The sequence below is a fragment of the Bidens hawaiensis genome, unplaced genomic scaffold, assembly GCF_021521415.1.
Source record: "Bidens hawaiensis isolate Kalapana, Puna unplaced genomic scaffold, B.hawaiensis_p1.1 tig00000055_1, whole genome shotgun sequence".
NCBI classification, from domain to species: domain Eukaryota; kingdom Viridiplantae; phylum Streptophyta; class Magnoliopsida; order Asterales; family Asteraceae; genus Bidens; species Bidens hawaiensis.
Genome location: NW_027491016.1, coordinates 571,197 through 589,154, shown reverse-complemented (window position 1 = coordinate 589,154; position 17,958 = coordinate 571,197). Strand labels below are relative to the sequence as shown.

General features: G+C 32.8%; 1 protein-coding gene and 1 pseudogene across 2 annotated transcripts; one reads left to right on the top strand and one right to left on the bottom strand.

Annotated features, from left to right (window-relative positions):
* The first annotated feature begins 8,530 nt into the window (after positions 1-8,530).
* LOC143620169 (uncharacterized) lies at positions 8,531-10,989 on the top strand (annotated as a pseudogene). Its single transcript, XR_013151305.1, has 4 exons — positions 8,531-8,692; positions 9,487-9,602; positions 9,679-9,692; positions 9,814-10,989. The product of XR_013151305.1 is annotated as an uncharacterized LOC143620169 (transcript).
* Positions 10,990-14,462: 3,473 nt separating this feature from the next.
* LOC143629260 (RING-H2 finger protein ATL70-like) lies at positions 14,463-15,357 on the bottom strand. The gene has a single exon (XM_077098602.1). It carries the CDS (start codon positions 15,003-15,005, stop codon positions 14,463-14,465), a length of 543 nt encoding a protein of 180 aa, XP_076954717.1. The 5' UTR covers positions 15,006-15,357.
* Positions 15,358-17,958: the final 2,601 nt, after the last annotated feature.

Here is a 17,958-nt window from a genome sequence, read left to right as displayed (position 1 = left end):
AGCAATGAGATGAACATGATCATATAAATAAAAACTTTTTTTTATCATTTTACGAGCGTAAACAAGAACAAGGAGAGAATTTGATAGATTCCTGGTACCGGATGAAGTTGAATGATCGAGCGGCATGCAGATTTGATGGAAGCAACGTTGGAAATAATCATAAAGATGACAACTTTATATGGATTCACTAGATTTCCATGCAAAACCTTAACAAAATCGAAATTTTCTTGAATATTTGATGGATTTTCTGAATGTTTGATGGTTTGTTTCGGTATGATTTCTGCATTCAATGGCTTCCAATTAAACATGAATTTACCAAAAAAAAATTTTAAATAATGTGGAGGCTAATAGATGGATATGTTTATATATAAACCAAACAAATAAACATGAAATATATGTGTCATGCAATATATATGCAGTTATGCATGGCACATTACAAATTAAAGTTGCAGAATATTAATTTGAATTACTTTTTTTTGTAAGAACGGCGGCATAAATAGATATAAACTAGCAAGAAGCTAGACGAAACACAAACGTACAATTACTATGACCAATTTCATAAAATAGTTATGAAAATAAGGAAACTGGGGTTAAGACTTATTTTGAGAATTTTGGATTCTGAGGGTTTTAGAATTTCTAGATTATAACTAGATGAAATTTTATAAAATTTGAATTGTAGTGAGTGGAAATCTAACTCAAGAATTATTATTACAATTGAAAAATAAAAAAATTTAAATTAAGTTTGCGTATGCATATATTTTTTTAATTTTGTATAAACATTTAAAAGCTTGTATTTGTATAAGAACTTATCATGTTATATATTTATATAATATTTTGATAAAATCAGCTTCATTAAAACTTTGACATTTTAATAATTTACAAATATGATGATATAATTAAGGAATTATAAAGCCCTTTTCTATAATAATCGGCCCATTAATCCGGCCCATCGGTTAATATGAGCAGATCGGTGTCAATAAAATTTGTATCATAATGTAAACGTTTAGCCGGTACCCGTTCAGTTTAATAAATATACTTAATTTTGATTATAACTCTGTTTCCAATCAGATTTACATGAGAATCTTTAAATTCTCAATTACTTTAATAGGAATACATTTCACACACCTTGTTAAAATGGTACCACTTCTATGTAAAAAAATAATGGTACCTCCTAACTACAGCCCATTGGTATGTGGATATTTAGTAATTTAGCTTCGTGTAGAAAGCCGAATTAACCAATGAAATCAAACTGAAACCGAACCATACCCGAACTTGGTGGGTCGGTTTAATGATTTTTTTTTTTTTGAAAACCTACAATAGTGAGTCCGTTATGATTAACAAGGTTTCCATACCGACCGAAACAGAATTGAACCGGTTATAAGCATACTTTTAATATTATAGATTATATGTATGTATTTTTAATGCTATGCATTAGACTAGTATATACAAATTGTAATAAAAATTTATTTCATGGTGAAAATTTTTCAAGCCCGAATAATATCCAATTATATTGTTTTTAGCTATTTTTAGCTAGGCCAAATTCAGGGTTAACCGATTGATTAACCGAAATGTTATAACCTTCAAAACCAATTAACCGAAACCACTATAACCGATAGGTTATAGTTATCCATTAACCGACCTCTAGGTTACGGGCCAAACCAACCCAAACCTACCCATGCATACCCTATTTAGTATCCATGGGGAACTTGCTAAGTGTATTTAAGTAACTCTAAAGCATCATACCTGAAAACTTTAATGGTTACTAAGGAAGCAAAAATACTAACGTTATATACAAAGATATTGCCTTTCAATCAACGAATATTCATTTTTAGGAATAAAAGTAAATGTAGGGGAACATTCTTAAAATGATCCATTACAAGAGAAAGAAGATGATTTTGGCTCAAAATTTGGCCTCTTTCCAAAAATAACCCACCCAAATCTTACGGAGGCGAAGCCTTTGGCTTCGTGTCGATGATTTTCGTTACACACTAATATTATGTCATGTGTAATTTGTCTGACCCCACACGTATTTCAAAGCAAATCCATCGGACAAATGAAATTTGATATTAAAACCGTCTCCTTGAAAGCCATATCCTATGTGATGTTTTATCTTATTTTCATCTCCTCTGTGAGTTTTGAAAAAGTTTGAATACCCAAATCCACTCACCATTGATTCACCACCACCACCAACGTCTCCATGATGGATTTTCGACCACCAAACATCTCCTTGAGGATTCGTATGGGACTATGAGCAAAAACCAAAAAGCTAAGAACTAGTAGCAAGAACAAAATGCAAGTTTCAATAACACCAACCAACACCTTCAAAACTCTCCGGTGAACCACCACGACCGACATCCCATACAAGATCATCACTAGGAACCTACATTCCTCTACCGATGGATCCTCACGGAGACGTTTGGTGGTCGGACATCCATCACGAAGGCGTTGGTGGTGGTAGCAAGTGGTGGTGAATCAATGGTGAGTGGATTTGGATATTCAAACTTTTTCAAAGCTCACGAAAAAGATGAAAACAAGATGAAACATCACTGAGGAGATGGTTTTTGTTAGGAGTCATTTTATCTCGAGAGTGATCCTGAAAAGTATTCCGGCATCTGGGATTGCTAGTAAGCTCCAGTATCCTGAACTAACCGACTATAAGTATATTTATTTTTGCTTGCAGGCTACTCAAGTGTATAATAGCTTCAACGGCTAGAATGACTAATTCTTATCTGAATTTCAGAGAACAGTTAAAGCACAGGTGAATAGAATAATAAGTCTTCTAATGGTCACAGTAGCTAGGGTTTCCGTCGTTTGCAATTAGTTCTGGAGCTGTAATCACTTTTACACCATTAATAAATTGAGGCGGGGAATAATCCCCCCCCCCCTGATGTTTTTTCCAAAGATCCTCACCAGAATCTGAGGTTTTTCTCGTTAAAGCGCGTGTCACCCTTTTACTTTCACCGCATTTGTTCAATAATTGCTTCGGTAATTTTTGACCAAACAGTTTTCAAGGAAACGGTTTTCGTATCAAATCTCACGGGTTCGATGGATTTGCTTTGAAATTTAACGGGTGGGGTCAAACAAATTACATGTGGAATAATATTAGTGGGTAATGAAAATCATTGGCACGAAGCCAAATGCATCGCCTCCGTAAAATTTAGGTGGGTTATTTTTGGAAAGATACCAAATTTTGAGCCAAAATCATCTTCTCTCTTCTACTGGATCATTTTAAAAATATTCTCTAAATGTAGTCTTTGTTTTAGCTATCAATTCAAATTTTAGTATATTACTTAATTCAAAATAATGAAATACTCAAATCCAAATCGAGAAAATGACTCATACTAACTATTTCAAACAATTATATAAATTTGTTATGAGTTTACAAAAATCATCATACTATAAATAGTAACTGCTATTAGAAGATAAGACAACATAGATATCAAGATGACAAGTATATATTGAAGATAATATGATATCTAACAGATTCAATGCTCAAAGTAGTTTTATGACAATATAAATCGAATATACCTCCATTCAATGCTGTTATGAACTTTCACATTGAAATAGAAGATAGACAACAAGTTACGTTATTAACTATTTTCGGATACCAAAAAGAAAGAGCAATTTAAATAGAATCTCATATCCCATTGTTGTGCTTATGAAAAAGATAACATAACGGGTCTTTAGGTTTTTCATTGGCAAAACAAATAGTGTTAATCAACACGAAACTAAATGTTACACTATACAATATTAATAAGTATTAACAAGCGATCTGTAATAAACTTAAAAAAATAAATGTTACTTATATTTGAATATTTGAAAATAGTAATATGAAGCTACAAAATAATAATAATAATAATAATAATAATAATAATAATAATAATAATAATAATAATAATAATTCAAAGTGTCAAAATCAGTTTTTATGAACAAAAAGCAATGTCAATAAACTATAAACCCTCTCGTCGAGAAAACGACGTGCACACGGTTGCTTTGTAAGTATGAACTGTGAGCCTAAAAATATCTATTTTGGTCCCCATAGTTAGGTGTTTATATTTAATCGTCACACTTCTTCGTATTAAGTCGATTATTATTGCAACTTATTTTACTTATTTATATGCTCAATTATTCTTTGATATATAAGACATAAATAAGATTTATTGGCAAACTGTTTCTAGAAAATATGTAATCATGTTGAATGAAATCGCGTTTTGTTATATAATAAACAATGTAATTTGGTGTTTTGAACGTTTTATATAATAAACAATGTAATTTGCTGTGTTGATGGCATCGTCGTTCATAAAGTCGAAGTAGAGGTCATGGGGCGAAGGATATGAGGGACCCGGGGTGTCCCCACCCCCGTTTTCCACTTAGTAGGGTAAATTTTGATGATTTCGTACGAAAACTTTTATAGTATTGAGTCCGGTCACCCATGAGTATTTTTTTCCAATAAACTATAAGTCACCCTTGATTCAACTTACGGTTACTTGTAATTAGAGGTGACAATATGAGTGGGTTGGGTTGGGTTGGATTTGGGTGATGGGTTAGAATGGGTTTGGGTCAGGATGGGTATGGGTCAGGATGGATTTTTAAAATAGATTGTTAGAATGGGTATGGGTCAAGATGGGTAAAGTTAATCCATCTTGACCAAGTAAAGGTTAAAATGCAAAGGGTTTTAAAATCCCATCAAAAAAAATATTCTAAAAATTTAATGAAAAATTAATAACTCAAAATATAAATTAAAAACGCAAAAACTAAAATGTCTCCCCCATCGTCCTAGTTCATTAAAAAAAAACTCGGTTTCGTCTCGGCTCAGGTTTGGTTTTTCGGTTCATTTTTGCTTTATTTTCGTTTCGGTATCTATTCGGTTTCAATGTTTTCGGTTTTTGTTCGGTTTTGATTTCTCGGTTTTATTCGGTTTAGGATGGGTATGGGTCAAGATGGGTAAAGTTAACCCATCTTGAACTAAATAAAGGTTAAAATATAAAGGGTTTCAAAACCCCTCAAAAAATTATTCAAAAAAAATAATAACTCAAAATATAAATAAAAAACACAAAAAGTAAATAACTAAAATGTTTTCCCCGTCTTCCTCGTTCATTAAAAAAAATTCTGTTATTTCTCAGTTCAGGTTCAGTTTCGCTTCGGTTTTGCCTTTTTTCTTTCGGTCGGTTTCGGTATATGTTCGGTTTCAGTGGTTTCGGTTTTGATTTCTCGGTTTCTATTCGGTTCCGTGAGTTTTGTTTGAAATAAAATTGAACAAAGCTTGTTTTAGTCCATTCTAACCCATAAACAAACCCATTCTAACCTGTAACCAAAAGTCACTAGCATCTATCCAACCCATCCTGACTTTCTTACAAAATTCTTTTGATCCATCCCGACCCATCTCAATTTTAAAAGTTATCCAAATTGACCCAAAACAACCCATTTGGGTTTGTTTTGCCACCCTTACTTGCAATCATTTGAGTTTGTGTTAACTAGGTTTTTCTTCCGATTGATGGTCGCGGCTTTGCTCTACGGTAAAAGAATGTTTCAGAAACGTGAAGAAGATGGCCTGACTAATAAAATTGGGCCTTTTTATAATTTAATACACGACCCATAATTTTTAACCAACTAGTTTTTTATGCGAGGAGGGTAAAAGTTAAAACTATAATAGAGGGAAAAACTTAATAGCTATTTCTTTATTATTTATTATTCTCAATATAAACAAAAGTTAAAAGTTAAGATTTCAATTTTATTTTATATCTAATATATTTTTTCATCATTTTATTTAGTTTATCGTTTATAAACTTTTTGTGTTTGTAATACATTGATTGTTCAAAAAATTAGTAAGCTCTCATATGACTGTGAATGTAAAAACCACAACTTTTCGAACCCTCCACTTGGTACAATTTAAAAAAAATTATATATATTAAAAGATTTATGTTTGTTTAAGGGCTTGAGTTTATATAAAGGGTCTAAAAATTTCCTCGATCTTTCGGAAACAAATTATTTAAGGCTCATTTTTTTAATATTTGTCTCGGGCACTCGAAGACGACCGTGCACTTGATGAAGGAAGTATTAGGAAGAATTGAAATACTTTCTATAGAACCGAAACACTCAGACCAGAGTCCCAAACCCAAACCAAATCTCGAAAATTTCTAGATCCATGACTTTTGTTATGATTTAGCCCAAGTTTCGCCAATGTATATAAAAGAATTTGTTGTATACATGTGTGTGAAATGCTAAGCAGTTAATGCGCAAAAATATCGGATATCGGTCAAGGACTGATATCTGAGATATCAGTTATCGCAGTGAGATATTGGTAATTTTAATATCATGTAAAATTCATATATATATAAATTTAATACTAATAATTTAGTATAGTCTCCTACCATTAGCAAATTAACCTTTTGCAAATTGCAAAACATTAACAATCATAGCAAGTAAGAAGTGATTAAGACTTCAAACCAATGTTGTAAAAGTAGGTCTCCAAGGCTGAGTACTCCCCGAGTACTCGCTATAAGGTATGACGCCAAGGAGAGTTTCTTTAACTCCGCCTAGTTACTGAGAGTCTGAGAGTCGATCAAATGTGGTCAACCGCATCCGATTTTAACTTAAAAAAGTAAACATAATTCATAATTCTATAATATTATAAAAAAATATCATTTTTTTTAGTTAATGGTTAGCAAATTTTAGAATAATTTAGTATTTAAAAATATATATTCTCTTATTTATATCGATATTCATTTATTTTGTTATAAATAATAGTATACTTATGATATTTGACATATATTTAATATCCAAAAATTAATTTTCTTTATATTCACCATTTTCGAGTACTCCGAGTACACCCAACTCTTCAGTCAGCCGCTTAGGGTCCGCATAGCAACTTTTGCAATCTTGCTTCAAACACTAAAAGTTGATAATTTAGACTTAAAACACTGATATCGGGAATATCGGTGATATATCAATCGAATATTAGTCCAATATCGGTCAATATCGTTGATGTTAGCGGTACCGATATTCTGAACCGATATTCTGACTTGTATATCGTCAAGGGACCGATAACCGATATATCATTTATATATCGGTGATATATCGACGTTATCAAGTGCATAGGTGAAATGTGAAGTTTGTTGTACAAATGAAAAGTCTTAAAATATGTTTAAATAACTTATTGCGTATTGTTTCTGATCGTCCAATGTTTTCTGTGAAAGTAGTTTGAAAGATTATTAATAAGTCAACAACATTAAAATTGCTGTGCCGATAAATGTTTTGACTTTCAAGTAAATTGTAGTCAACGAGAAGAGAATGAAGATATTTGCAAGTTCAAAATCTTATCCGGATGAAACATCAAACACGAGCCTAAATCTTTGTTATTAATTTTTTTTTATAATTGATATAAAGCTTTAATGTGTAATTAATGCTATTTTCATGCAATTACCATTTTTCTTAAGAGGTAAATATTTGATATTTCTTTTAAAAATGCAACTTACACAACAATGCGATAGTTTTATTTATTTTTTAATAGATTAACATGTTAATAACATTAGGTTACAACTCTCTAGTTATAAATTCTAGTACTTACCATTAGAATTGGTGCTAACAATCATAGATTCTGATTGGTCCATGTCACCAAACAATGGTTACTTTTCCTTTTCGTTTTATCTGTCCTTTCCCCCAAATCACGTCTATTCCTCACACCCTCTTCTATTGATCTTCGGCATTCCGTTAAGGGCATCATTAATTGGTTACAGGTCCTTCGATCTTCATTTGGTTGGTTTTTTATCAACTGTTTTCTTTTTCGGTGACTCCATAGCAACACCAATACAAGATTTCGAACACGTTTCAAGACGATGAATATGATAATCAGAATCAACATAATGAAACCCATATCTATTAACTTAATGTTTTTATTATTTTACATTTGCATAGGCTTTTTAAAGAAAATATTAAAACATATAATAAAAAGAAAAGCTTGAATGTACAAAGGAAAAATGAGAAACGTCCTCCATTTTAAACTTACCCTAGTTCATTTCATTTTGTGTGTTCGCATCAAGAATTTTGCTCTTCTTTTTCAACCCCGTATTACTTGTAGATTTCTTTCTATCATTTTATCTAGACTTCGCTTTTAACAGATCACTCACCTCACTACGACTTCTAACCTTATTAATTGCATCTTTTACACGATACCACCCTAATCATTAACAAGATTGACACCCCACTGATCGTAGCACTGAACAAGAAGAAGAAAAGGTTGCATTTTCCCCATTGTCGTACTATCAAAGACGACATGTGCCACCATTGCACAACCATCCTTTAACATGCTGTGGTCACCCTCTCTTAATAAGTTTCGATTAAATTATATGTTGTTAATGTAACCCAAACCATCAAACATCATACTCTAATTTTAAGATCTAGCGATGAAGCTTGCTTACTTTCTATTACGAACTAAACTTGAAAACATCATATCATTAGTTGAATATTAAAACATCTGATATTTTGGGTATTATTTTTTAACGTGGCTATATGGTGGATAAAATTTTGTTCTTTTAGGAGGACAGTGAAGAGAAACTTTACAAAAGAGGTGATGGGTGTTGAGCCAAACGGTGTTGTTCAGTGGGATGAAGAGTTTTATTCAGTCTGTACTCTTTCTGCTAGTAGTAAAGACAATGTTTTTAATCCTTGGGAGATTGGGTTTACTGTCTTGAATGTAAGTTTCTTGATTTTATTTTTTTTTTATGGGATAAATATTGAATTTTGCCTTTTTTGCCCTTTTGAAAAGTTGGGTGATTTTTGTCTGCACACTTTCTTGATGGGAATCTTGTGTTTTCATTTTTCAATATGGATAGATAGATATACATGTTCTGTATCTATGTGTTTCCACATACAAACATTTAGGGGTCTTGATTAGGGTTTCATTTGGGCATTTTTGAGTATGTTGTGTATTACATGAATTTTGGTATGCAATGTGGAAAATAAAGAGCTATACATTGACTTTGAATGTCAATTAGGCCAACTTTTCACATATTTGGTTTTGGTTTTTTAAGATGCGGTTTACATGGTCCCACTGGTTAGCAGGGTATTGGCGGGGCCGGTGAGTTTTTCTCAACGGGCTCTCATGACCGAAAGAAACCTTTTTAAGAAATGGAGTATTTAATAGAACATAGGAATGCAGATTATAGTATAATACTAGTTTTGACTGTTTCCATGATGTTGATATCTAAAGATTCTAAACTCATGTAGTTATTTCATTAACTTAGGGTTTGTTTAAAGATGTCGAACCCTAGTTTAGCTCAAGATATGATTTGTCTGTCAGTGACGGTTTGATGGCACGAATCATAGATTGTCGCATCGTACGTATCGTATATTGTCGGGTCATACACATCAAATAATGTCCTTTGTCAGTATATTTCCTAGTAAATCTACGAGCATTTATGTTGTTTTTGAAGTTGTGATTATGAAATAGTTAGCTTCATATGTATTCTATTTTATTTTTTAATTCAGGGGTCTAGCCCGGGACTGAAAAACAAGATTCCTATTGTTGGAACAGCATCTTGCTGAATATGTTTCTGCTGCTGAAGAAAAAGATCTTGACCTTACAATTCCTCTCACCATTTCATGTGGATCAACTGACTGAGTCTGCCCCCTCTCTTCATGTAAGCGAGCTTTATATTTTAGGATTTTTGTATTTAATAGACACAATAATTATCGTTTCAGGATGTCTTATACCTAAATAGGGAATTTCCAACATTAAAACCAGCTTGCTTGGGTACTTAAAGTTGTAGCCGGTTGGTGTGACTATTGTGACTATTGTCATTGTCTTTTTAACAGTGGCATACGATGAACGATCAATCTTTAATATCCGAATTCGGTGACGATAGTTTTTTTGCGGTTGGAAACTGGGAGCAGAGGGAAATAATCAGCCGTGACACACACATGATGCTTAAGACACAGGTTTTCTTTGCTGCAATTGATCAACGGTCTGAACGAGCCGCCGGAGAGAGTGCGTGCACCGCCCTTGTGGCGGTTATAGCTGACTGGTTCCAAAACAACCATGATCTCATGCCAAATAAGTCCCAACTCGATTCTTTGATCCGTGAAGGCTCGTTAGAGTGGAGAAATCTTTGTGAAAATGAAGTTTACATGGCCCGGTTTCCCGACAAACACTTTGATCTTGAAACCGTTCTTGAAGCCAATTTACGCCCTTTATCGGTCAATCCCGGAAAATCTTTTATCGGGTTTTTCCACCCCGAAGAAGTCCATGAGGGTAGTTTTGATTTTTTGCATGGCGCGATGTCTTTTGATACCATGTGGGATGAGATCAGTCGCGAGTCGGAGCCCCGAGTTTACATCGTTAGCTGGAATGACCATTTTTTCGTGTTGAAAGTCGATCTTGATGCTTATTATATTATTGATACTTTAGGGGAGAGGCTCTTTGAGGGGTGTGATCAAGCTTATATCTTGAAGTTAGACCGAAACACAATGATTTATCAACTTAACTCGCCTGAATCCGGTTCTGATGACTCTAACCGAAACTCAACCGCAGAACCCGTTGACCGGGTGGTCAAAAAATCGGGCGAAAACGAGGTTATTTGTGAAGGGAAAGAATCTTGTAAGGTGTATCTCAAAAGCTTCTTGGCAGCTATTCCGATAAGGGAATTGGAAGCCGATATGAAAAAAGGTTTACTTTCTTCTTCTACACCGATTCATCACAGGTTACAAATCGAGTTTCACTACACTCAGTTGCAGCAACCAACGCCTGATGCGGTCAAACCCGACCCTCTTCCGGTCAATGCACCCGCGGTTGATGACTCAGCAAGCGCGGTCGTCACATAGGATAGTTTCACAAACGGCAATGCGAGTTTTAGGTTTAAAGTTTTAATCTTTTAGGTTAAAAGTAGATTTGTTTCAACTCTCAAGAACTTGTTTTTCTTATAGATTTTGTGTTAAAAGACTCTTGGGATGGAAAATTAAAGGGAATCCCAAATGTGTAGTCTCTGATTCCATCTTTTGCAAATGAAAAAGTTTGACTTTTTTTGGTCAACTTTTATTTTTGTTTTCGAATAGACAAAGTTGCAAATTTTGTTCTTTAAAGCCGTTTTATGGATTGAGTCCTTTAAAAAATTTATTTTCGCTTGTTGTCCTTTAAATGACAAGTTGTCTTATTTTTAGTCATTTACACCAACGACCATTCAAAAATGGGTTTCTTGTCGTGGGTGGCCGGAATTCCGTCTTGATTTTATTATTAAGTTCTAAATTTAATAATGAGTGGAAATTATGTTTTTGCCCTCACATATATGGAACTTATCATTTTACCCTTCACATGTTTGGCACATGTTAAGATTTAACAGACTTTTTGAATGACCGTTAGCGTAAAAGACTAAAAACGAGACTACTTGTCGTTTTAAGGATAGCGAGTGAAAATAAACTTTTTAAAAGATCCAATTCATAAATTGGCTATATTTTTGAATATGCAATTTTGATGGTAATTGGTGTTTTTGAGGATGGTTTTTGGTAACCACGTGATGCATGTTGGTTCATAAAAGACCTAGACATTTGGTCAAAACTAACCTTTTGTGAGTCCAATATGTGTGGTCTGATTCCAATTTCCAAGTTTAAGGCAATTGGTTTGTTTGAGGGTTCAGATCTGCATCTCTGAGGATATTTTTGGGTCACCATGTGATTAAGTTCATGTCCTTGCTGTAAAGTTTTCACCTTTTTTCACTTGTGGCCTTTGAGAGTGTCTTTTTGTTGTCTCAATAACACTTTATGAATCAAAAAAAGTTTAACTTTAAATGTTCATTTAGTATGCATTGGAGGCTATTATTACATAAAAGAAAAAAAGATTAAACTTTAAGAAACCTGTATATTGCGGTTTTACATGGTATTTTATTAAGATAATGAAAGAGAAAACCGGTCATGTGGACAAAAATATTTAATCACCTTATTTATTGTAATTAAAACAATATATTATATGTGTATTATATACTTTTGTTCTGCTTTATCAGTATAACAAAAGATAAAAAAAGAAAAAAGTTAAATAGACAGACAATTATATAATCGTCTTATTTATTGTAATTAAAACAATAAATATGATAAGTTTATTATGCCGTTTTTTAGTTATGTTATTCATATTGCTTTATTAATATAATGGAAGAGAAAAATAGTTACGTAGACGGACATATATACAATCGTCTTATTTATTTGTTGTAATAAACAGTAAGTATGATAAGTTTATTACGCATTTATGGTAGTTGTGTTCCGGATTTTTATTAACATCATGAAGAGCAAAAGTGTTGGCTAGACAAACAATTATACGATCGTCTTACTTATTGTAGTTAAAACAATACGTATAAGTGTATTATACAGTTTTCGGAGTTCTATTCCTCTCATATTTGAACTTTATATCTTATACACTGAACTTTATGTCTTGCATGGTAAATCTTTTGTTTTATAATGCACATGTTACAACTTTTGATTCACTAAAAGTGGGATCAATCTTGCTTAATATGACAATAAGCATCCAATGTGGCTGCCTATAAAGTATAAACAATTAATATGGTACAAGTTCTGGCTGAGAGTGCACACCACAAACATACAAATTAAATAATTTTTTTTATGCAGGAACAAATATAATATTCTTGGTCACATGACAAAATTTTTGAATCCTAATTGACTTCCACCCCCCCCCCCCCCCTTGTCATATTATGAGAATATTGGTCAAAGATAATCCAACAATGCATGAATCATTACACCCCTTTTGTATTTAACTATTAATCAAACAATTATATTTAACTATTATATACACCAAAAAAAGTAAATTACTAGAGATATATCTATGAAGAAATATTCTTTTGTATAATAAAATTAAAAATCCCATATTGAACGTAATTTATACCATTAACTAGGGGTGTTCACGAAACCGTGAAATCGTTCAAACCGGTCATCGGTTCGGTTTAATGGTTGGTTTTTTTCTTCAAGTTTCGGTCGGTCGGTTTCAATAATTTCAAACCGGAGTGAACGGTTTGGTTTACGGTTTATATCAAAAACCAACCGTACAAAACCGGACCGGACCGGACCGTATAATATAATTATATATATATTTTTAAATATTTTATGTTATATAAATATATAATTTCAATATTTATGTTAAATATGAACTGATAGTGCAAATGCAGTAGCAAGTTGCAATGAAGGTCTTTAAATTTTCTTCATTAAAGTATTAAACCTTAAATTAAGATATACTTTATGATCTCAGGCTCAGAATCTCAAGCCACTTATTCTGATGTATTTTCATATTTCTTGACAGATTGTAGTTAAACATGATCATGGACGAATTGTATTTAAATATGTTAAACATTTCAAATTATTCGAGACTCAAACCGCGAAACCAAACCGGAACTAAACCGTAATGAACGGTTTGGTTCGGTTTAGTTTAAGAGTTCAACGGTTTGGTTTTGGTTTACAATAATCAAAAACCGTTACCAACGGTTCGGTTCACGGTTTGACCCAAAAACTGCAAAAACCGGACCGTGAACACCCCTACCATTAACTTTTTAGTATAAAACAAAAAGAAAAACAATTGAAATAAAAATGAGAATAATGGACAATATTGTATCGGTTGAGATTAAAGAGGAAAGATTAAGATGGTTTGGTCATGTGAAAAGAAGACAGATGGCGGCGGCGATAATTGCAATGGAAACCTTTACGATAGAGTGGAAAAGGAGCGGATGGAGGCCCAAGCAAACGAAAGCTGAACGGATATGCATGATTTGCCAGACACACATTTATGTTATGTGAAATAGTATATGTAAAAAATAAAATTAAAAAAAAAGAGAAAAAAAGGTTTTCTAAGCCGGGTCTTAGTGGGACCAGCCTCTCTATCTCTTGCGATAAAATAAGGGTTTTCTCTCATCTCACCCTCTTCATACCCTACCGGTGATCAGCAGCTTGCTATGAGTGTATGGTATGTTGGGTATGCTTGTGTGTTTAGTGATGAGCTAATTTACTAGCTGGACCAAGCCCAGTGAGTATTCTTTTTGGGCCAATCTTCTCAGCTCGCTTTGACCTCGAATAAGTGGGCCAATACATATCAATGATCATACTATTAAATCACTATACATATATTACTAATAACATGTAAACTGATGGGCTAATTTACCAGACCAAGGGCTAGGCTAGCCTAGGCACACAAAGTTTTCCTTGGGCCAACTCTTGGGCCTTTATAACCTTTTCTGTCATCTACCTTATAGCCCAAGGAATATAATATATAACTTTTTGACATCCATAAACACAATTGATATATAGGTAACTTTTTAGTAAATCACAATGAAAAAATATATAGTATATACAACAAATTTATCCATTTCAACAGCAATAAACTCTACAAGATCTACAATATATCATAAGTAAAGGAAATGTAGACCTTCAACACCAAATGTTCATCGAGCCGAGCTAAGACGAACAAAAAAATGACAAAATCAATCCCGCCTTCTTGCAAGTGGGACCACCTCAGCCAAAGGGGTCGAGAGCGGTGTTGGCATGGGAGACGTTCGACAATTAGGGCACGTGGGGTTCAATCGCAACCACGGGTCAACACATTTGACATGAAAAAGGTGACCGCAATCCGGAAGTTGTCTAAGCATGTCACTTCCCTTATAATCACCCAAACAAATGGAACAACAAGTTGAAGAGCCCGAATCCGATTTATTGATCTTAGCATCTTTGTAGAGCAGAGTGGGATAACTCAAAAGTGTCTCTTCATCAAGTCCCACTTCAACCACACAATGGGCCAAGTCAGGTTGGCCCAACGCTCGAGCTAAACTATTCCTTTGGGCTCGGATTTGGGCAGCCGATGGTGACGATGATGTTTGCGTGGTTCGATTGCAAAAATAAGAAGCTAGAGTGATTGTTGTGATAAGCAAAAGCATTCCAACCGAGATCCCGATGCCATACCCGAACCCGCTAATATTTTGTGACCCAAGAAAGCCGGAGTTCGGATCAGGCCCATTCGTGTTGTTCATCTTCTTGTTTTAGTTTTTGAAAAGGTGATGTAGAAGTAGAACTAGAAGAGAATGAGATGAACAAAATGTTGAAATATTAATCTTGCCAGCCATTTTGTGGGGTGTAATGTGGAGAAATGGCTATTTGGTGGGGGGTTGAAATATAAAATATTGTTTTCATACAAAAAAGTCAACTCAACGTAAAGAGGGGATCAAATTGCAAAAAGAATTAAATAATAGGTAAAGTGTCATTTTTCAAAGTATTATGAATCTTTAATAATATTAAATTATAAAAGCTTACGTTATAAATGTCAACGGTTTTAATTTTAAGATACACTGTTGAGAAATTGAAATACTTGACATACACGTTGATTGTATATGTGGTATAAGTTAAGTATTTAAATAAATCTGACGTATAATTATTATATTTCTCAATAAAAAATATTTTAAATAAACCTTTAACCTGCTTATTAATATTAATATTAATAATAAATCTTCTCTTACGAGCCAAAAAGGGTAAATTTTGTTCAATTTTTTTACAAAAAGAAATTAAATAATTTTAATTATGTAATATTTTAGTTATACATTTCATAAGGTAAATAATACCTTAAAATCTACGTATTAAAATTTTGGTTCAATTTGAAAACGGATGGACGTGTTGCATGGTTGAATTGCACGTTGGGAGCACCACAAAATGAGGTGATTCAACTGGTATTAATTTATTTGAATATATAGTAAATATTAAATTTATAATATAGATTCTTTTAAATAAATGAAATTGTAATTAATGTGATGCAACGTTCATGAGGCAAATTTGTGATGAAAAAGTCTTTTATTCATTTACTTCTATTCCATTCACTTGTCAAATATATTGGGTTACATAAAAATTATATGTGTATATATGTGTGTGTCAAGAATAGCTGGTATGAGAGAAACTTGTATTTTGATCAATAAATGAATGAATAAGTTTTATAAAATTTTAGGAAAATATTAAAATACAAAGGGTTATAAAAATAAAAAGGGTGAGAAGGATAAGTGTGTATATATTAAAGCAGAATATACAATTAAAATAAGATAATATTAACTGAGATGGTAGATGAATATATGTAGATAGCCTGATTTGAATAAGTCGTTTTCATGTATCAATTTTTTGGTGAGGGTTTGGTTTTAAATGGTTGACTATATTATTATGATTAGTGTTCTCTTTTATTACCACTAAATGCAACTATAACTATACATATATATATATATATATATACTAAGACAGTAAGCTGCCCTATTTTTAGTTATTATCTATAATTAATTGTATTTGCTTAGTATTGCTAAAATGTAATTCTAATGTTAAAAAGTAAGTCAGTATAACAATAAATAAAATTGTTAATCAAGAAAATATAAATATGTTTTTATATCATTTCACTTTATTGTAATCGTTTTGATTTTAATGATAAATTTACTAGCAAAGAAAAAAAAATATCTATTTCTTTGGGTTTGTTTAGTTTTTTTTTTATTGTTTTTATTTTTGTGTGTCACGAACATAAAACCGAAGGAATGGATCAACCTAAAAGGGCTTCGAAGCTGGAGTAGCTGGGCTTGGCTAGAACTTGGGCTGGAAGCCGGAGTTGCTGGGCTTGGGCTTCCATGTTGTAGGCGGGTTGTACCCGGGTTATTTGTTGACCCGCTTCATCTCTAACAGACGTGCGGGTCTTATTATTTGTCGGTTCACACGCTTAATTGTCAAAGCCTATCAGAGTTCATGCTTTCGCCTATTGAGTTCTGTAAAATTCAAATCATGATTCTCCTTCAAATGTAAAAGTGATTACAAACTAGTATTTATAGGCAAGGAAAGAAAAACTAATTCTAACTAATTGATAACAAACTCTAAGTAACTAATATGAATTAATTCTAACTAATAAACACGTTATTTGTAATCTAGGGTACGGTTTTGGCTCATCGTTTTGTTGAACCATTTAGTCTGATAGATTAAATGTGTTGCGAGAATTAGATCATTGTGTTAATGATCTATTGAGCGAGTCGGTCTTTTGAGAGTTTGTTCTTCATTGTTTGTATTGGATAATTGTGAATTTGTAATTAATAATATCGTAGAATTTGAGTATCGATCTTATTACCATTTTTGACACAATATTAAAAAAATAATAATAACAAAAAAGAAAAAAAAGAAAAAAGAAAAAAAAGACACCCCTCTGCTTCCAGCTGATTTATTTAGAAAAGAATACTTGGGTTGGGTGACTCAATTTTCTGTTCCTGTGGTTCGCTAATTGTTAAATATCATATTAAAAGTTATTTTAAGCATAAATGATACATATAAGATGAGATGAATAGATGGTAGCAACAGCTAAATATGTTTTAAGAGTTTAATTGTATATTTGAATATTTTGCTATATTTATTATGAATATGATTTTCTAACACGTCCCAAGTTAAATGGCCGACCTTGAGTAGCTCGCGAGCAGCTCGGATCGTTTGCATCCCCGTAAGCAACATTTTCATCTAATATTGTTTTCTTCTAGTTCTAGCATTATATACGCTACTTCTTAAATTAACTGAACCTGATGAACGAGAACCGTTTAAGACCACTTAATGGTTATGCGACAAGATAATATACATAGCATTCCTTTAATTATTACATCACGGAACTATATATATACATCTGTGATATGTCACGTAATTAAGCAAAATATGACTAACATTTATTGCGAAGTAACATAGATCAAAGATACAACAAGCCGCTGCACACTTCTAGTACGATAGTTTTTTCTAAGAGTGAGACTTTACTCGGTACGTTTATTTGTTTGTAATATATACATACAGGTGAAATCTTCTATCCAAGCTTGGCATTAAACCTGACAGCAAGAGTCAATATGTAATATAAATAACATAATAAACATAATAATTATGGTTTTGCAATGGCGAAGGTTGCTTAGGGTCCGGGAGGCCTCAGCCCCCCCGGATTTTTTA